At 38.6% G+C, this 21361-nt stretch overlaps 1 protein-coding gene across 3 annotated transcripts in view; it reads right to left on the reverse strand.

Annotated features, from left to right (window-relative positions):
- Nucleotides 1-21361, reverse strand: part of CHD1 (chromodomain helicase DNA binding protein 1) — a 94751-nt gene that overhangs the window by 23588 nt on the left and 49802 nt on the right. For all 3 annotated transcript variants that reach the window (XM_050945545.1, XM_050945550.1, XM_050945549.1), the window contains exons 14-29: nucleotides 19190-19279; nucleotides 17892-18082; nucleotides 15621-15809; nucleotides 15002-15164; nucleotides 11773-11925; nucleotides 11306-11377; nucleotides 9715-9864; nucleotides 7210-7358; nucleotides 6801-6897; nucleotides 6613-6708; nucleotides 4746-4922; nucleotides 4439-4599; nucleotides 2825-2866; nucleotides 1835-1965; nucleotides 1242-1380; nucleotides 284-434 (exon numbers count right to left, since the gene is read on the reverse strand). In XM_050945545.1, coding sequence (XP_050801502.1) covers nucleotides 284-434; nucleotides 1242-1380; nucleotides 1835-1965; nucleotides 2825-2866; nucleotides 4439-4599; nucleotides 4746-4922; nucleotides 6613-6708; nucleotides 6801-6897; nucleotides 7210-7358; nucleotides 9715-9864; nucleotides 11306-11377; nucleotides 11773-11925; nucleotides 15002-15164; nucleotides 15621-15809; nucleotides 17892-18082; nucleotides 19190-19279 — 2151 coding nt within the window. The remainder of the gene's footprint in view (nucleotides 1-283; nucleotides 435-1241; nucleotides 1381-1834; nucleotides 1966-2824; nucleotides 2867-4438; nucleotides 4600-4745; nucleotides 4923-6612; nucleotides 6709-6800; nucleotides 6898-7209; nucleotides 7359-9714; nucleotides 9865-11305; nucleotides 11378-11772; nucleotides 11926-15001; nucleotides 15165-15620; nucleotides 15810-17891; nucleotides 18083-19189; nucleotides 19280-21361) is intronic.

The raw sequence follows: 21361 nt of genomic DNA on the forward strand, positions 1-21361 counted from the left end.
AACAGCCAAAAAAGAAAGCGGATAAAAGACAATAGAAGTGGAGCGTGCTAATGGTTTGAAAAAGGAAGATAAACATTGTATCAGGACATGGCACAATGGAGTAAAGATGGCCATGACATCTACCAGTCAACCACAAGAGGGGGGGTCTCCAATAAAGCAGAGTTGACGTATACTTTTTGTGAGATTTCAAATTACCATAAAACAAACAGTTTCAATGGCTCCTCCTTATCAACTAAGCAAAATGAATTTAAAATATGCTCACCAGCTGGATGACAGGACATACCTTGTGTGTCAGGCTGAGGTCAGGATCCATTTTTATCATTTCCCAACTACCATACCCATATTCATAGATGCCTATTAAAAGATTGGAGTCATCCTCTTTGCCCCAATCTATATCGAAATGAGCTGCCTTAGTGTGGCATGGAATGGCATATCTAGAGGGAAGAAATCAGAAAGACAAATAAAACCTAACCTTTTTAGTTTTCAAAAATAAGAATAGTTTGACTTGATGAGAAAGTAACTCAGATGTATTTTCTAAGGTTTTCAAAAACACTTTACAACAAGTTTATTTAATTAAATTAGTGCTGTGATCTGTGTGCTAAACAGGCCAAGATTAAACAGAGGCACTATAAGGCCTGTATCTGGGATCACTGTTCCTGAAGTCATGTGACTCATTACATTCTCAGCACTCATTTTAAAGTTTCTAACTTCAGATAGCTGTGAATATAATCTTGATAATGTGACCTAAGTCTAACCAATTCAGTGTCTGCAGACACACTAAAACAATAACTATAAAAGGTGTGAATCTCAATAACTTAACTCAAAAGCCACATGCTTTGGGAGGCCTGGCCATTACCACTCAAGAAGACGCTTCAGCATGTGGTTAGAGATAAATGCCCATCGCAGCCATCCAAGTAAATACACTCCAGTAGCCAGGGTAAGTACTACCACAGCCCATGCTTCTTCAGTGATGGGAAAGGGAGGAGGGAAAGAGAAGGGCCCCCCTGCTATCACTCCTGGAAGGGAAAAGAAGGGAACACCCCACCAGCATTCTAAATATAGGACAAGGAACCACAGGGGAGCTGCCCCTCAGGGGGGCCTAAATCTGCCTAAAATCCAGATTGCTTTAATCAGGCCTGGGTGCTAAAAATGTTTGCATAACTCAGTATATAAAGGCATTTAATATAAGTTAAGCTATTTTCTGTTATTTTTCATATTAAAAACAAATTACTACTACTCACCGTTTCCTTTCTTCTGGATCTGAAGGAATAGACTTGTGCAATGGTGCCAACTCTTCCTCATGAGAGATGACTAGCTTTGCATTCACTTGTACTCCTGATATTCGGAATGTTGGGCCTTTAACTTTTCCAAGTCTGCCCCCTTGAATTAAGAACCATAACAATGTAACATATCTTGCACATAAAATGGATAAATGTTAAGTGTATTTTATCTACTGGCAAGTTTAAAGAAAAAATAAGCAAGATTTTGATCTTAAATGTCCGTCATGCAGCGGTGCACCGTAACATTTTATTCATCTACTCAAATTAATTTTGGTTAAACAAACTCCAATCAACCCCCAGGATCTCAAGTATTGCCAGATTTAATTTAAACTTTTGAATAAAGTGAAAATGTACTGTCTACCCTTATAATTCACCCAGAAAAAAACCTTACACACACTGGTATTCATTGTCCAATCCACCTATTTGATGTTTCTAGTGTATCTGCAATAGTTAGACTCAAATTAGTAACTCTGATATCATACTTAACTGCTTTATGTAACTTATTATTGATAAGTCCTTTTTATTTCATTCTGTTTTGCTCAAACATACTGTACCTGCTCTTTCTTGTCCAGAGGAATTGTCCTTTAAAGCCTTAATGCATCCATTGTGTACCAGTTCCCCCAATCGCCTAAGGTCTGTCTCAGATTTATCAACTAATTCAGCATCTCTAGCTATAGCATCTAGCCTGTAATAAAACACAAGTTCTTCTTACACCTCTGAAGCTTTGAAACTTTGAAACTTTGTTAATGACCCCTTCAAAATATGAAACTAGAGAGGTAATGTCAATCTGCATTCATCCTACTGCATGCATATCTGGTATGTTGTTTGCAGTTCTGATCAATACAGTTTAGAAATGCTATAGAAAAACTAGAGAAATTGTAAAAATGTCAGTAAAAGTGATCTAAAGATGAGAAAACAAGACAAACAGGAACAATAAGGGAGCTAATTTTACTTATACAGTATTGGAGTGTGTACATAGCGTGCGTTTGAGACAGACACACCCACACTGACAATGACTGGTAACATGACCTCACAGTCTACAGAAAGAAGGACAGAAAGAAAGAGATGAATTGCTCACATAATGCGGAGTAATACAGTTTAAGAAGAAAAATGAAGACTGACCTTAGAAAAGCATACTTAACAGTAACACTAACTGGGCAACTAGGCCTGACCATTGTGAGTCTTTTCATAAACTTGAATAGGCACTGAACAGGCTTTATGATAGCTTAAAAAATGAGGTGGCCGAATAGCCATCACTGAAGATGACTTAACACTGTGCTAAGTAAGATAGTACTCAGAAAGACATAGTGAACAGTCCTGCAAAATGGATCAGATTAAATGACCTGTGGTATCCTTTTGGCATTCAGTACATATGAAAAAAGAAAAATAAAAAATACGCAGATAATTTCTTAATTATTATTATTATTAAGGTAACAGACTAGCACAGTGTTCTCTTTTCAAGATATGGATTCTTGGTACACTGTTTTGATGTTTAATCTTATAAAATTTCAAACTGCTATGTAACTATAATCAAATAGGTTTACCTTTCCAGAGGGCCACCAAATTTCTTGTAACTCTTGATAAACCTAACAACAGAAAATAATTGCACCGTTTAAGTGTAAGCTTAACTAATCACGATTTAAAAACTACAGTGAATAATATGCTTACTGCAATATAAAAAACCAAAGTTATATGGATAATGCTAAAAAGAAAAATCACTAGGGCAGTTTTATGAATCAAGATAATCCAAATTTAAAAACAAATGCTTCATTAAGTTTACTAGATAATATAAATAAAACAATAGAAGCTACAATTTATTTCAGAAATTATTTTATTAGTTTCACAAGACATTCAAAGCAACTAGATGAGTTTAGTCATAAGATCAAATGTGGATTTACAGTAAATAGTGAATTCAGAGGTATTATTTCTTGTGTAGTTAAGAAGGAGTAATGATTCAAGACAGATTATTTCAATTAGGATTTAAGATACATGGCAGAAAGGAGAAGGAATATTATTACAATTAAAAGAATCACATGTGGATGGTAGGTTATTAAGAAATATGAAACATCTGGGATAAAGAGAGGAAGCAAAGCAGCTCAATTTCCTTTTTGCACATGATCAGAATCCGAGTTACTACTGTAGTCACAAAAGCACCCTTGGGAAAAAAGCAGCAATCCATTAATGTTGCTAGATGAAATGGAAAGAGAATGAGGATCTTAAAGTTTAAAATTATGTTTATAACCCAAAATGTTTTTCAAGTGTTACAATCGTTTTAATAGAGAAATTTAAATACTTAAATTATAGAAACAAATCAGCATTTTACAAAATGCTGAAAAGATAAGATTAAAAAAAGTACACCTCTACCCCGATATAACACGAATTTGGATATAACGCAATAAAGCAGCACTCCGGGTGGGGGCGGAGCTGCACACTCCGGCAGCTCAAAGCAAGTTTCATATAATGCGGTTTCACCTATAACATGGTAATATTTTTTTGGCTTCTGAGGACAGCGTTATATTGGGGTGGAGGTGTAATTATTTTTCTCCCTCATGCTAAACATTGTTTCCCAACCCAACTATTTGAAGGATCACGTCAAAAGATCCCTTAGTTTAAGTGATTTCTTACGGCTTAAAAAACTTAAAGCATCATGTCACAGGAACTCAATTACAAATGGTGAGAAATTCAAAACAAAACCCACTCAGATTCTTGTAGGTCTTCCCACAAAGATGTGAAGGCTCTTTCTCCACCTATGGTTTTATACAAATAACTATGAAAATGAAAATATTTAGCCTACGCATACATATTTTATAAAAATTTCTCACCATTGTAACAACTGGTTTTTGAAAGTGCAGTGTCAGGAGAATGCAGGGATTAGGAGCTCTATATACTATGAAACAAGTCAAATCAGGCATCATACTCAACTTAATAGTATACCATATTAAAATGGGATCTCACTGTGTATGTATTAATAGTCCATTATGTCAGCACTATATAAGTACTTAAAGGAGAACACCCAAATGCCTAGAATAAAAATTCTTAATTCAAATTCAGTAAAAATTGACTTTGTTACATAGTTTTAAACTATAATCTGTTGAAATTTCATTTCACAACTATAAACAAGAAGTCTCCGTCCCCCCCCCCCCCCGCCCCAATCTTACCGCCTAATCTCTGCATCACTAAATCCTTTAATATTCTCTCGTGGAATAGTGCGTGGTCTTCCTCGTTTTTTGGGTCGTTTTCTTTCAGAGATAGAATCACTATCAGAACCAGAGTATCTTCTGTTCCTACTACGCCTCCCTTCACTTCCATTGAAGTTGATCTGGAATTTTGAAAAGGAATAAGTCACATAAAGTTACATAGCCAAAATTAATAATAAAATGTTTCTTCGTTTATCTAAAATACACTGTAATTAAAAAAAAATAAGGAAAGAGAAATGACAAACTCTTCTTCACAACTCAAAGATACCTGTTTTGCACAGTTTCGCATTCTTGGAAGCATATAAATTTCTTCAAGCTCCTTCTGTCTTTCCTCCTCTTCTAATCTTCGCCTTTGGAGTTCTGGAATGATTTCTTCCCAGTTCCTTGAATTTCGTTCGGGCTCCAACCCAATGTCATCTTCATCCATATTTGAAAAATTGGCCACCTTGTAAAGCAGAACACATTTAAGAGCCAGTAAGAGTATAGGAATTTACTTCTACACCATCACAAACTATAATATTAGAAAAATATGTTTCATATATTCATGACAGCATACGCATACTTTTATATTTACAACTCACTCCAATTATGCCTAGATATAATGTATACATTATACACTCTTTTTTCACATGTGCATGAATGACACACAATGCCTTGCCTTGTAGTGACACTGCGTGGTGGTGGTGGGATGGGTATGAAAAAAATATGGAGTACAAACATTAAAATGCCTTAATCATAGTTAGGGCTACGACTTTGTCATGGAGGTCACAGAATCCATGACTTCCAGAGACCTCTGTGAATTGAACCCCCACCACCTAGGAGCTGTAGGGTCCCCACCACTCCTGGCGTCTGGGAACTGCAGGGCCTGAGCTCCCAGCCACAGAAGGCAGCAGAGATGCCCCGCAGCTCCCAGCCGCTGCGAGCAGTGGGGTTGCTTTGCAGCTCCCTGCCACCGTGGGCCCTCCCACAGCTCCTGACCACCACGGACAGCACCTGGAGCATAAAGCCGCTGTAGGCAGTGGGGGTGCCTGGGAGCTCCAAGCTAGAGCCACTGCAGGTGGTGGGGGTGCCCTAAACATGGAGTCACCACTGGTGTGAGAACCTTGCAGCGCCAAGCCAGGCACCCCTGGGTGGTGTGGGGAACTTGCAGCTCCCTATTTTGTCATGCATATTTTTAGTATAAAAGTCACGGATAGGTCACGGGCTTCCGTGAATTTTTCTTTATTGCTGTGATCTTTCTGTGACTTTTACTAAAAATATGCATGACAAAATCTTAGCCTTAATCATTGTCATTTGGCCATTTCATGGTATCACTATAAGGCAGAGTTAAGGTTGTTTTGGTGCCCTAATTGTACATGTCTTATCTTAATATATTTGAACTTTGTTTAAGTGTAACTTTGTCTCTATTTTTTAGCCTTTTAATGCTTGATTTGGGGACAATTACAAGGTCCCTGTAATGTTTTGTACCCTTAAACTACAGATACATTCTCTCGAACCTAACTCCGTTTTGATGGAGCTTTTTCCTCAGGAATTATTTTGACATTGCCAAAATTTTCCTCAGGAATTCAGCCAAGACTGGTAAATGGTTATTTTAACTGTTTACAATTCAGCTAAATCTGATGGAATTTCACTTGACAAAGAAAAGATACTTCTCTAGCCCAAGAGCTTTCTCCATGCCAAACTTCAAAGATGTTAAAGCTTCTCCAAACAAACCACCACAGAGCTTTTAAAAATGAACGTATTAAGCAACCTAAATTTAGAGGATGCGACCAGCTCCCACTACCCCGACACCCTTTTTAAACAATGTTAGATGTATATGCCAGTCTTAATATGAACAGCTTATAGATATCACAGTAAAGCTGCAACTGAATGGACAGCAGGTGAATTACTCGATGTCTTACTGATCAGGCAAAATAAGTCAAGTTTAGGTTTTTTTTAAAACCTCATGTTGTAGACAACCACCTTGTGCATGCAAAAAGCGATTTGTGAAAAAAAGTTTAATGAATTTCCTTAATTTGATATAGTTTTTACATATGAATAAAGATAAGATGGATATTTCAGGTATTTCTGTAAATTAACAAATATCTGTATTGTAAAGGAAACTGTCACTAACAGAAATAAATAGAGAACAGTACCTTAAACTGGGAAAGCAATTCATCTCCTACAGTTAATGGACCTGGCTCATTTTCCCGTGTTTCAGCCCTCTTCAAGATTTCATCTATATCCATTTCCTGAAAAAATAACATTTCTTGTTATCATTAAAAGACTGAAAACAAGATTAGATTGATGTGTCCAGCATATGTAGAAAGTTAGCCCTGCTTACCTGCGGCTCCTGCTCTTCTCCTTCTGGTTCCTTAAAAAGTTCCTCAGCACCAAACTTTAAAATTGCTGACAACTCTTCCTTATTAAAAGGAGTAGAGCTGAAAATACAGGAAATTAAATTTCATTGTTACTATTTACAGAAAACACCTTAACTTTATATTAGTGAGACAAATTTTTTCATCGTGATTCAAGCCAGTTTTCTTCTCAGTGCACTGTTAGAAAAATATGAAAAAAGGTTTTTGAAGGTAGCAAAAGTAATTTTGAATCAGAATTAAAAATTCTTTAAATTTTACATATACAAGTTCACTAGATATACTTCCTCACTCAACAGCTAAAAAAGTAAAATTATTTTAATTAGATGCCAATATATTAAAAAGTTATCACCCTTTCTGGATTGTGTATCAATATACCTTGAAGGAGTGGAACCTGTGTGGAGTACAGTCTTCCCTGTAGTGTCCATTCTCTGAATTACTAAATGATCTAACACCATCTTCTTCTTGGCTCTTTCAAGAATTTCTTCCTCTACTGATCCCTTTGTGACTAGCCGATAAATATTAACCTACGTACAAAAACATTAAAAACTTGACAAACATTTGGAAGTTACACATTAAAACTACATTTAAATTAATCTAAGACTAACAAAAAACTTATGTAAAAAGGGGAAGAAAAAATAAAGATAGCAAATTTTTGTTTTCAATGTCCTGATCATTGTTGATCTGTGTTTCCAGATTTAAATTCAGTTTAGAGACTGAGTCAGCTCTTTCACTCAAGTATCTCCATAAGCAGTTTCCTAAATAGTGAAATTCCAGAACTTTTAATCAAACTCCAGTGATGATGCACATAGATTCAGCTATCTTCCAGAACAACATCCATGCACAATTCATGCTTAAATCAAGATTTAAAAGTTTATTAGAAAATATTTAAATAAAGATGATACAAAGAGTTCAAAGCGTCAGTTGTTGGTCATTGGGGGCAACATACAGAGTATAGGGGGACGCTGGTATTTGGGAATTAGTTAGCACATAACATATACACTCTGTAAGGTCCCCCAATGCGGGGTGTATGGTGGGTGGGATCGAGAAGCAGTAGGGAAGCAGTGAGGGTACATCGCTCATACAGTGGGTTACAGGCAGTCATGCGTATAAGTAAGCAGGCCGGGTAATGGGGACAGGATGACCCTCACACGGTGGAATCTAGATCGGTGGGTTTAGGGCTTAGGGGATATGGTTCAGTAGGGGGGGTTTATAGGCCTCCTCCCCCCATGGGTGCACAGAGCCACGCCGGCTCATTCTTGGTATTGGCGGTGGCCGGTGATGTGCTCTGTGTAAATGTCCCTAGACCACCGGATAGTGTCCGAGACCATCAAACGTCTCATGAGCCGTGCATAGCAACGGTCCACCCCACAGGCCCTAAGTACATGTTCATTACAGGGGTCCCAGGCACCCAGTGCCCCGACAATCAGGGCATCGGTGTAAACCTCGTAGCCCTTTGCCCGCAGGGCGTCCGCCAGGGGGGCATATTTTTTGAGTTTACGGGCTCGGGCTTCACGGAAGGCTGGGGTCTTGTTCTCAAACGGGATCCTCACGTCGATGAGGATGATCTTTTTCCACTCCTCGTCCGTGACGACGATGTCCGGGCGCAGCAGGCTGTCGGTGTCGGGGATGGTGTGGTTGACTGCGATCTCACCCAGGTGTGGGGCAATGGCCTTCACCAGCCGGTCCTGGATGGCGTTGTGGCGCAGCTGCCAGGCTCTGGCATGGGATTTGCAGCTGCACAGGACGTGGGGCAAGGTCTCCAAGGCATACCCACACTTCCTGCAGCGCTTGTCTTGGTTCCCGTGGAGGACGACTCCATTGAGCGGGACGCAGTTCAGGCGGGCGCGGTGTATGAACCGCCAGTCGGCGAAGCGGGTGAAACTGCCAGCGGGGAGAAAGTGGTTGCTGGAGTCCCACTTGCTGGTCACCTCAAAGGCCTTGCCCTGGTCGGGTTTTTCCCTCAGGGTGTCCACATAAAGCGCGTGGACAGCGGCCTTCAGTGACTTCTCTAGCATGCCTCTGGCTCTGGGGCTGACGATGGTGTTGCCCTCTGTCTCGATCCGTGGCACCAAGACTCCCAGCTCCTGTCGTTCCTCGCTCCATACCCAGCGGCAGACCAGTCATTTTCCCAGCCGGCGCATGGCGTTGCGGGCACGGGACCACAGCGAAGCAATGTCGCCCCCGTCCCGGGCGAATTCGCCATCCAGGGAGCCGCTCAGGAAAGTGGCTAACTCCCGGTGGCAGACCTACAGCTTCCCCTATACTACTTTGCAGCTGTCACCTGGTATTCATTGCCATAAAGGAGCAAGTTCCAGCTGCTCAATGAAAAAGTTCTATTTTAGTCAATATAAGGCTCTTAAGCTCTTGCAAGGCAGAAATTTCACATTATATTTGATTTAGGGAGCACTATTACAAACTTACTAGTGTGACAATAAGCATTAACTAAAAAAATTGTTTACACAATTATTTTCTCATTAGATCTGTTATTGTTCTCATGTATGATGTTGTATTCTAATGTTGTGCTGTTGTAGCCCAGTCAGTCTCAAGATATTAGAAAGACAAAGAAAGCACATCTCTCCAACAGAAGTTGGTCCAAAAAAGGATATTACTTCACCCACTTTGTCTCTCTAGTTGTTCCAATGTGTATTTTGCAAAATGAAAATTCTTTAGCAACTAACATGGTTATTGTTATTAAAGTCAGCATCCTACTTACACAGATTTTACATGTATTATACACAAAAATATACAAACACATTGTATTGAGAGTTAACTATGAACCCAATATTTATTGCTCTAAAAAATGTATGCAGACTTCGGCCTCCAATCCTGCAACTGACAGAACCTCATTGCAGGTTTGGGGCTTAGAGCTGAAATACATACCTGCTTCTTTTGGCCAATCCTATGAGCTCTAGCTTGTGCCTGCAGATCATTCTGTGGGTTCCAGTCAGAATCAAATATAACTACGGTGTCAGCAGATGCCAAGTTTATACCTAGCCCTCCAGCTCTTGTAGACAGTAAAAAGCAGAAATCCTGAAAGTAGAAAAAAAATGCATCATAAATACAGTATCAAAATCCAGCTAAAAATCAATCTGAACTTAAATGAATTTAGATTGTGCAAGCTCTTTGGGGCAGAATCATCTTTTAGATTGTGTATTTGTACAATGCCTAGTATAGTAGGATCCTGGGTCCGTAACTGGAGCTTGTTCCTGCTGCTACCACTATATAATTAACCACCAATAAGTTTGGATCGAGAGAGAGAGAGAGAGAGAGAGAGAGAGAGAGAGAGAGAGAGAGAGAGAGAGAGAGAGAGAGAGAGAGAGAGTGTGTGTGTGTGTGTGTGTGTGTGTGTGTGTGTGTGTGTGTACACACACACTTTTTTTCTTAGTAAAAATTAAGGTAGATTTTCATGCTGATCAAAGTCCCAAGGACATGGGACTCCCTATTGCAAAAGGTAAGGATGAACCTGTCTTGCTAAATTTAGATGACTCATCTCGTGGTGCAGGTCATCTCCTAATGCTGGATGACAAAAGGAGCCAGAATTCTAGAAGGTAGACACCAACAGAAAGAATAAGTGAAATAGTTAAACTATGAAGGAGAATATTTGTGACCATTTGGATAAAATTAGTTGTAGGTCTCATTTAAACCTAAATAATATGATCATGGGCACTTAATGTATACACAAACAGATGTGAAACAGTAGAAGATTCATGATCCAAATTGTTTTTAACAAATGAATTTTTAGCTACATGCCTAGAAATCTAATTAGAACAATATTGCAATAGACTTTTCTGGAAAAATTGAGGTGAGGGGAAACAGCTTCCCAAGTACAGAACTTTACTCCACACATTGAATTGTTATGTACACAGTAAAATCCAATAAAGAAAATAAACTCTACTCAATGTAAGAAAAATCCTATTTTTATAAGAATCAGTTTATAGTGTTTTGTTAGATAACAAAAGGATAATCCCAACTAATATTCAGATCTAGTGTAAAAGTATATACTTTTCTTAAGGCTGAAGAAAGTGTTATTTTACACAAGTAATCAGGATCATATTTTATGATAAAAGAAGATGCATAGTCTTGTTGCAAAAGCACAGAACTAGAAGTCATATCCCACACACGTGAGGTTTAATGCTTTATGTTTGTTAAGTGTTTTGAAATATTTGGATGGAAGGTGCTGAAGAAGTGTGAGGTATTATGATATGCCCAATACACTATAATAATTATTTTGTCAATGTTTCCAATAATAAGTTCTACTTAGAAGATTTATTAACAGTTGTAAACATTATGTTCCAGATAGATAAGGATGACATTTCAATCTTAATGCTAAATTTCCTTGGTTTTAAGCCCTAAAAATCTTGACTTTTACTGTAATGGTTTTTATCATAATTATTAATAGCAAGAAACAAAAAATATAAGTAATAGAAAAAGACATAGCAAATTCCATAAATGAAAACACACAGCAGCCTACCTCTGATCCTTCTGCATTAAAATGATCCAGTGCTTGCTTCCTCAATTCCCCTTTTATTGATCCATCTAGTCTCTAGAAAGGTCGAATGCTCCAGTTAAAATACAATTCTATATAAAGGTTAGTCCTTACAATGTACCACTAACTATAGTAAATTTGAATTCTGAACTGACAAAAGTACAGTCATAAAAAATACAGTAACTTGAAATCTCACACTCCACCTCACGTTCCCCCTAAATCCAGCAATGCAGTTTCAAAATAAGTTTTAGGCTATATTACTAGTCTTAGTCTTCTGTTCATAAGTTCAGTCTTCAAGAAGGATATAAAACATTGGTTAATTTTTCTTAAGCAAAATTGTAAGGTCATTTGGCAAGGCATTTTCTGCTAAATAAAGGTGACATTAAGACATTAAATGCTAAAAGAGAATGTAGACTCCTTAGGCCAGTACAAGAACAAGATTAAACTCTTACCTGAAAAGGGAACTGACGATACTTCAAATATTCTGCTAGAATGTCCAGCATCCTCACCATCTGAGAGAAAATAAGAACTCTGTTGCCACGCTCCCTTAGGCGAATCAGTAGCTTGTCAAGAAGGATTAGTTTCCCGCTGCTACGGATTAAATGCTGCAGGAATATTAAAATTCTTTATTACAAAATGAATCCACATAAATAAGTATTCTGTGATAAGAAGAGTACTTTTTGTTTATTATATTGTAGACAGTGTACCATATGCATGAATCAAAAGTTGAATAATTAATGAACAAAATAATCAGGATATTGTATTCAATTCCACCCCAGTATAACAGGACAGTATGAATTTAGCCTGCCTAAAGCAGACAAAGGTGTGCAGTGAGAGCCATGGTTGCTAGGCAGCTGATGAGACCTTTCACATCATACATACACTTGCAACTTCTTGATACTTTAAACATTTAATCTAAAATGACTCCTCACTCCCTAAAATATAATTTGCTGGGCTGTCCTGGTCAATAGCAGCAGTCAGAGGAATGTTCATGCCATCTTAATATAAAACTTCCCTAGAACTTCCAGCTAAGGAACTCATTCACTTTGGTATACTATACATAAGGCCCTTTAATTTTTATTTTTAAAAAATCCCCAGATGTTACAAAAGCTATTCTTTTTTAAATAATTTTCACCTGAATTTTGGACCACTTAAGTATATTAAAATATTGATTATGTTAAGAAAATCCAATATATTATATTAGGTGAATGTGTGTATGTTAATATTAACTTAAGTGTAAATGTGAGGCTGTCTGTTAAAGTAAGGAAGCGTAAGGCAGCATAGTGTCATATACACACATATACGCACAAATGGGATGTGTGTGTGTATACGTCAGTGATTGAGTCCTAAAGAAAAGTAGTGCTGGAATTCTCTGGACTTGTCTCCCCGATACGGAAGAAGAGATGCAGCGCTGGTAATCTGATCTGACCTGACCCTAGGGGTAACAAGATGCCTCTCTTTTCAGGAAGAAGTATATACAGTAATATGGTATTATGCAGCTACATATACTTCATTAAATAAACAATCACTGCATTACACTGTTTTTCCTTTCAATACTCTTATTTTTACTCTATTTGTTGCATTTTTCTGCCTTCCTGTCCCCCAATATTAAACCCACTATTTATCCAGAAAACTGGGAAATCAACATTTGGCACCAATTTTCGCCAGTTTTTAATAAATACTGATATTTTTCTGGGAAATTTTAAATAAAACAAAAATCAAAACCAAAAGATCTTGACTATACAGAGTTACCTTTGTAGCTAAATACAATTGCTACAGGAATACGCTACTACCCTAGGGGATGTTCAGATAACGGAGAAGTTATCTGGGTATTTTAGAACATCACTATGGTATCCGAGTGCTTTTAAGGTAAAACAAAAATAAAACAATGTAATGCCTTAAAAGTGAAACAATATCATGGTGAAACTTGAAACAATATAAAAGTAGTGCCTTAAAAGTAAAACAGTACAGTATTTTTTCCTCTCACACTCTCTTTCCCCTATCTCTTTACATCCAATCCTTTCATTTCCTTTACAATTTTTTTTTTAAAATTATGCTACAACTAGTTGGATCTGTTTAATTTTTAGTTTACTAGCCTGAGGGAATGTAGGGTATTCCTGAGTTCCTGGAAAAAGTGTGTTGTCCCCTAGGTACAGCAGCACATTGAGTTGCCCACCATTATCTTCTGTACATAGTAAAGATGCATTCATTAGCAATTAATATTTATACAGTGAAATTGGTGCATGGCACCTTACACAAGGATATGATCAGCTAAGGTCTTAATCCTGTAAAAATGTACATACATGCTTAACTATAAGCATGATAGCAGCTTCACTGAAATCAATGGGACTACTCAGTTGCATACACTTAAGCACAAGTATAAGTGTCTGTATCATCAGGGCATAAGAAATATCCTAACGTAAAATTAAGATGGAAATTGCACATCATTTACAGTTTTTCACTAATGCTAACTCATTATCTTATTAAACTGGAACAGGGAAGCACTTTGAATATGCATTTATTAAAATGATGAATGAAGCAGTATTTCTGACAAACATGGCCTACGATTATTGTATGATTTACACTCAATATGCCAAATTTTAAGATAACTATCTTTCAGCCTTCTTAGAAACTAATTTAAAATGCAGACTGGGTTGAAACCATGGGCTGTCACTGCAGAATTCAATACTTCTGTGAAAAATATATAATATGAGAAAAGAGCCAATGAATAATTTTTCCTCTCTGATCTTCAAAATCATACAAAAAGGCCCACACTTCTGTCACTACAGTACGCCCTTGCTATAACACCCTTCACAATAGCAAACCTTGGGCTATAGCGAACCTGGTCCATGGATCCCACCTCAAACCCCAGGACTGCTGTGAAGGAATGAGAACTCCTCTGGCTCCAGGGCTGCAAGTCAGGGGTTTGACAGCTCCTCCAGCACTGGGGCTATGGCAAAAACTCCTCCCGCCATGTGGCAGAGTGCTCCTGAGGTCCTGCGGCCAGAGGAGCTGTCTGCCTCAGACACAGTCCAGGGGTTGAAGGAGCTGTCTGTCTTAGCCACAGGGCCGGAGGAGCCACTGCGGGGCTTGAGGTGTCAGCCAATACCCTCATCCCCACAGCAGGACTCTTTCCCTTTAACGAACCCCTGCCCAGAACAACCAAATGGCTTCAATCTCCAGGGGTTTGTTGTAGCAAGGGTGTACTGTACTGATTGTTTAGAATGCTATATTTGTCATCAGTTATTCTATGGTCTACTTGGCTACAAATTCACATAGGTTTATACTTATACAGCATTAGAAAGTAGTTATTACAGAGGCATCTTGGTCTTTTCATTTTTTCTATTTCAGATTGATTTAAAATCTGTCAAGTTTTGCTTTGGTTCAAAACACAGTCCCAAATTCTCAACCCAATAGACTACTTTCCTTTGAATTTAATCAAATCAGCTCTATTTTTATTCGGAAATAAAGGAAACATCACAATACTAACTACAACACAAAATCTATTCAATTACATATCTATAATACAAAATGCACATCACAAGTTCAAGTATTCACTTTACACAGTATACTTCAATAAGACAGCTGATAAATAGCTAAATAATGTATAAACCATTTGCATGCAAGTTTCAGAAACAGAAGAAAACTAAGAGAACCATTTTATTAAAAAAGTGTTTTTACCTGTAAGGCCTCTTGTTTATTATAGAATTCATTGTCATCTGGTGGTTTAATGAGGTAGCAATGGTTACAACACTTCTTGAGTTCCATCATGATGTTCAAAAAGCCTGAGGTACTGCCCTTTGAACCTTTACTCAGGGCTTTGTAATTCCTGGTTAAAATCCACCTATGATAGAGAATATGTAGTGTAATTCCTAATCACATTTTTTTGGAGGGTGGAGGGAAGGAGCAAAGAGACGACAAAAGGTGGCAGGCAGCTATTAAAATATGCAGTAACTGCATGAAAAGAATGAAGCTCCAAAACATTAAACTCACAAGTATCCCATATAAGACAAACTGATTGAAAGGAATTAAATTAATATGAATTCCACTAAAACAAATCTGAAAAGCAGAGTGCATATACTGAAGGTGAAATCCAGGATCCATTCATGTCAATGACAAAAATAACACAGGCTTGAATAAGACCAGGATTTTACCTAAGCAGGTTTTACAAGTCTTTATTACATGCTGAAAAATATCTGTTTAGCAATTAGCATCATGCAAAGACTCAATAAAATATGGCAAACACTTATGTGTTTGTTTTTGTTGGATTTCTTTGGCTATTTCATGGTAGCCCACTTACTTGTAATATTGCTTCTGCAATGCACTCATCTCCATTCTCAAAATCTGTTCAACCTTGGCAGGTAGAGATTTTTCTACGTCTTTCTTAACCCTCCGTAACAGAAATGGCTCAAGTTCTCTGTGAAGACTTGCATAGCCAAATTCTCTCCCTTTGCCATGCTCCTCTTCAAAATCTTCCCAGGAAGAAAACCTTAAGGTAACATAAAAGATTTTAGTGGTATAAAGTTTTTCTGTTCCTTTGTAATGTTTGAAAAATTAAGCACTGATGCACTGTGGATGACCTGCGAGGGACATGGACTAGAAAGTGAATATATGGAGAAAAGAAAATGACTAGTCATTTAAGCAAACTAAGAGCAGATTGGAGCAAAATTCAGAATATCTTCCATGGGCGGCGCATGTCTCTCGCATTTGGGGAGGCTAGCCCAAGCGCTGGAAGCTCCCCCGGAGCCCAGAACAGGACTCTGCCCTGAAACCCCAGGCCCACTCAGCCTCCTCCACCGAGACCCCACCCACTCTCCACTCCTGCTCTGCCCCCTCCCTTAGATCTCCCTACCTGCTGCTGGCCAAGTCCCTCCTCTCCTCCACCCCCATCCCCCACAAGGCTGGCACTCTCCACCCCTCCCACCTGACTCGAACAAGTACAAAAACTTGCAGGGGAGCATTCGCTGCCCCCAGATACACCTAATTGCCGCTTACTACTCAGCAGGAAGAGGGTCATGCCGAGCGGAGGGGGCCTTAGGGGGGAGGGAGGTGAAGGAGAGGAGGAGCGCAGCCAGGGGCAAGTGGTGGGAGCAGGGATGGGAAGAGGCAGAGTGCAGATGCCCAAGGCATCTGTGCTCTGAAAGGCAGGGGTCAGTGGCTGTGTTGCAGAGGAGGCTGAGTCTCCCTGGGCCTATTATAACTGGCACCTACAATATCCTCCTGTAGAAGACACCAATTTTTCAATATTTGTTTTAATCCCAAATTAGGATTAAAAATTGAAATTTCAAAAATTTTTGTGGAAAGGAAATTCTGATCAGGAAACAAAAATGTTTCTTTTTGACATATCTGATCAAGAAATGCAACATTTTGATATTCCGCAAACTAAAATGTTTCATTTTGGTTTATTAACTGACTGAAAATGCTTCATTTTGAGTTAGTTCAATAAATAAACTGCCTTTGCTCAGAGTGGTACATTGCCTCATGGGAACTGCAGTATGAGAGCCTGGTGCTCCTAGTCTTCCTCTATGGGTCAGGTTCCCTGGTCTAGACTACATTTCCTGTACTTCATCCAGTCACATTACTCCCATAATGCATCATGCAGCTCAGAGACAAATCCACACTGCATTATGGGAGACATAAGTCCTCTGAGGAGCCCAGCCCATCGTTAAGAATGGGGATCAGAACTAGAACTCCCATTAAGCAATGCACTGAAAGGGAAATGCAGTTTCGTTTGGATTCAGATCAGTTCAACAAAACATTGATTAATCCAATTCGGGTTAAGCCGACCAAAACTGAAATATTTCATTTAGATTTTCCCAACAGAAAATCAAAGTATTTCACCAACACTGAATTTTTCACAGTAGAAAAACTTGAGTTTGCAGAAACTACATTTTCTAGAAGAAAATCATTTCAATGGAAAACTCCCAAACAGCTCTGAGAGAAACGCAAATATATTAACAGCACAGTGAAAACCAAATTACTGTTCAGATTGCTTGCATTTTTATATAAATGTAGTTTTGGTGGGGCGGGAGAGGTTTAGGCAATGATTTTCAATAGTGTTTAGTTCAGTGCAATGGGCCACACAGCATCACTGTTTCTGAATCAATACAGATTTCTACATAGGAACCAATGACATTGTATTTCCCATTGTATTTTATGGACAAAAATAAGCTCTATTTGAGGAGTGTGTGACAGACAGACCTTTGCTATGCAAACATAATTGACATTAACTGATAACCTTATTAGCTGTCTCAAAGACAATGATTGAAAGGATGTTGAGAATTAACTGTGTAGAGACTATCCTCCAAAACAAGGTGAGGCATACTGTTAGGGTTGTAACCCACATTACGGAATTTGGTTTCCAGTATCATCAATCCATTTATTTCAATGGTTTTCTAAAATAGAAAAGTTTTAAAAGTATTATCCAAGTTATTTGTCAGATGTGGCATGAAAAATAAATGCATGCGCTACATGTTTAAATATTATATATTTTAAAATATTTTTCACTGTGAAATTTTCTGTTTAAGAATACTATAACTATATTAACAAGAGTCTGAAAAATTTTATTTACTTTTCTGGCATGATGAAGTGCAGCAAAGACCAGAGCTCTTTGAGGGAGTTTTGCAGAGGAGTTCCAGTGATAAGAAGACGATGGTTCGACTTAAAGTCTATTAGCGTCTTATATAGAAGGGAATCATCATTTTTCAAACGATGAGCTTCATCCACTCCTATAAATGCCCAATTTAGACCACCAAGGAAAGACTTAAAAAAAAAAAAGAAAATTATGTTAAAGAAGTATTTCATAGTTAGAATTATGGCAATATTATATTATTTTTCTCAAATAAATAAATAAAATTCATATCTTAAAAAACTAACTGCTAGTTCTGCCAGTCCCTTTCACACACCAAATAGAAAGCAAAGTAACCAATAACTGGATATAATGTTTGTTATCAAACCTTTAAATTAATGGTATATGGACACCAGTGTGTTTTAATACTGAACTATGTTGGCTGGGATCAACAGCAGAAAAAGAGTTCTGAATTGTTAAAATATTATAGCTAGCTGAAGTGTGAGCTATACCAACAAAAACTCAGGCCTCAATACATCATTAGCCTCCATTAGCTTTCCTCTGGTTCCATTAGCTCAGACTTTCAATTAGCTTCCTCTGGTTCTGCAAGAATTCACAGGAACGTTATCTATTACACATGAGGCAGTACAAAGTACAGTACAAAAAGAAATAACCATGGTCCTTCTTCCCAGAATATATAAAACAGAAAAAGGGGAGAGAACACACCACTTGCTGCTAGGAATAGGGAGAAGAAGAAGAGAAAAAAACCTGTCAGTTAACCACAAAATAATTGTGGCATGGTGCTCTGACATGCTGTTGTGATGTTTGTATTGATAATTAAGGTGTAAACCAGTTATTTGTTTAAAGTTCAACTGTGAAGTTCTAAGTACTCTGAAGTCCACATGTTTAATTAGAGTGCCTTCAAAGTGATGTATGAAAACACTGCCGGTCATCATCAACACACATTGACAAAACACTGCAATTGAATTACAGGATATTGTGCCGTATCTGTGGCATTCTGATGTCACTCCTCAAGGTTCAGTATCAAAATTGAAAGAATGGCAGTGGGTAGTAGTAGCATTAATAGCTTGGAGAAACAAATCAATGTGTCTCAGAAATTTGAAGAAAAACAAATCTAAACTGCTATAGAAAATCTATCATGTTTATAAAATAAAGGACGCACACTTCCAGGAACCAAAATAAACGTAACGGCAAGTACAACTCTATATGTTGTAGTACAGGATAAATGGTGATCTCTATTAATGGAAAATAAAATAAAATAATTTAAAATTATGACTTACCTTATCCTTTAGCAAAATTTCATAAGTTGTCAGAAGAATATTAAATTTTAACCGCTTGGTCTGTGGATGCATCCATTCATGAGTTCTTATCTACAAAGAAATATTATAAATTCATGAGAAATTTAAGATAGAAAGTTGGGATGGTCATTTTCAACCTGATTAACTTTAAATGCTACAGAAGTATGAATCTTAAATAATATACAATAACGTGATTAAAAAAGCACAAAATAGATGTCAAAGTGATCAAAGAAAACCAGGAAGATAATTTGCTCCTCTAAAATTAGAAGTAGCATTTGAAGGAGAAAGGTGAAGAAAGAATTGGTCAACTATTTTCCATTTTGAAGTATATGCCACCTTCGGTCTACTAAAACATTTCAGATACATTAGCAATGTATTCCAAAATAATAGCCTAGACAAGCTATAATGTTATTTCTGGCCATCAAATGATTTTATTTCTCATGTAAACATTCAGTAATCAACTCATAAAATCTGTTCCCTGAAACGATACAAATCTATTTAGTATTATAAAAATTATTTAAAAAGTTATTGTATGTTCATCGTGCATCGCTAATCTGTGTCCTAAAGCACGTTTGTAGCTAAAAGGACAGTTACCTGTTCCGTAACTGGCGTTCTTCGAGATGTGTTGCTCCTGACTATTCCACAGTAGGTGTGTGCGCGCTCGCCATGTCCACCGGTTCCGGAAATTTTTCCCTTAGCCGTACCTGCGGGGGGGGGGGGGGGGGGGGGGGGGGGGGGCGGGGGGAGGAGGGGGAGAGAAGAGCACCGCTGCGACCCCAGGGGCGGCACCTCTATATCGCGCTATAAGGGGAGCTGTGCACTCCCTCCACTCTCAGTTCCTTCTTGCCAGACAACTCCGGCAGAGGGGAAGGAGGGTAGGATGTGGAATAGACAGGAGCAACACATCTCGAAGAACGCCAGTTACGGAACAGGTAACTGTCCTTTCTTCTTCGAGTGATTCCTCCTGTGTATTCCACTCTTGACTCCAAGCTATATCTGATGGAGGTAGGTAGGAATTTAAAGGTTAGCAGGACAGAGTACCGCCCTACCAAACGCTGCATCATCCTTCGTTTGGGAGCCGATCACACAGTGTGAGGAAAAGATGTGGACAGAGGACCACGTGGCAGCCCTACATATGTCCTGGATAGGGATGTGGACTACATAGGCGGCCGACAAGGCTTGTGCCCTCGTAGACTGCGCCTTTACGATAGGTGGTGGGGGAACCCCTGCCAAGTCATAACACATGCTCATGCACGAGGTGATCCAGCGGGAAAGGCGCTAGGTAGAAACTGGTTGTCCCCTCAGCCAACGCAACAAATAGTTGTGAGGATTTCCTGAATGGCCTGGTTCGGTCCAGGTCAAAGGCTAGCGTCCGTCGTACGTCTAGCGTGTGTAGGCGGTGTTCCTCGTTGGAGAAATGGGGCTTAGGACAGAGTACCAGCAGGAAAATGTCTTCATGCATGTGGAAGGCGGAGACCACCTTTGGGAGAAACGCAGGGCATGGGCGAAGCTGGACTTTTTCCCTATGGAAGACCGTTCCGAGGTCAAGGCCCTAAGCTCCGAGACACAACAGGCTGAGATGATAGCCACCAGAAATGCCACTTTCCATGACAGGTGGGACCAGGAACACGTGGCTGTCATAAACAGATAGCTAAGGGTTAATGTCTCTTTCACCTGAAGCACCTGACCAGAGGACCAATCAGGAAACCGGATTTTTTCAACTTTGGGTGGAGGGAATTGAGTGTCTGTGTCTTTGTTTTTCTGGCTGCCTGCTTTCTCTGAGCTTTGGAGAAGTAGTTTCTATTTTCTAGTCTTCTGTTTCCAAGTGTAAGGACAAAGAGATCAGATAGTAAGTTATATGGTTTCTTTTCTTTGGTATTTGCATGAATATAAGTGCTGGAGTGCTTTGATTTGTATTCTTTTTGAATAAGGCTGTTTATTCAATATTCTTTTAAGCAATTGACCCTGTGTTGTATCATCTAAATACAGAGAGATTAGTTGTATGTATTTTTCTTTCTTTTTATATAAAGCTTTCTTTTAAGACCTGTTGGAGTTTTCTTTACTTCAGGGATATTGAGTCTGTACTCACCAGGGAATTGGTGGGAGGAAGAAATCGGGGAGATCTGTGTGTTGGATTGCTAGCCTGACTTTGCA

This window comes from Gopherus flavomarginatus, chromosome 3 (genome assembly GCF_025201925.1).
Source record: "Gopherus flavomarginatus isolate rGopFla2 chromosome 3, rGopFla2.mat.asm, whole genome shotgun sequence".
Classification (NCBI taxonomy): Eukaryota; Metazoa; Chordata; order Testudines; family Testudinidae; genus Gopherus; species Gopherus flavomarginatus.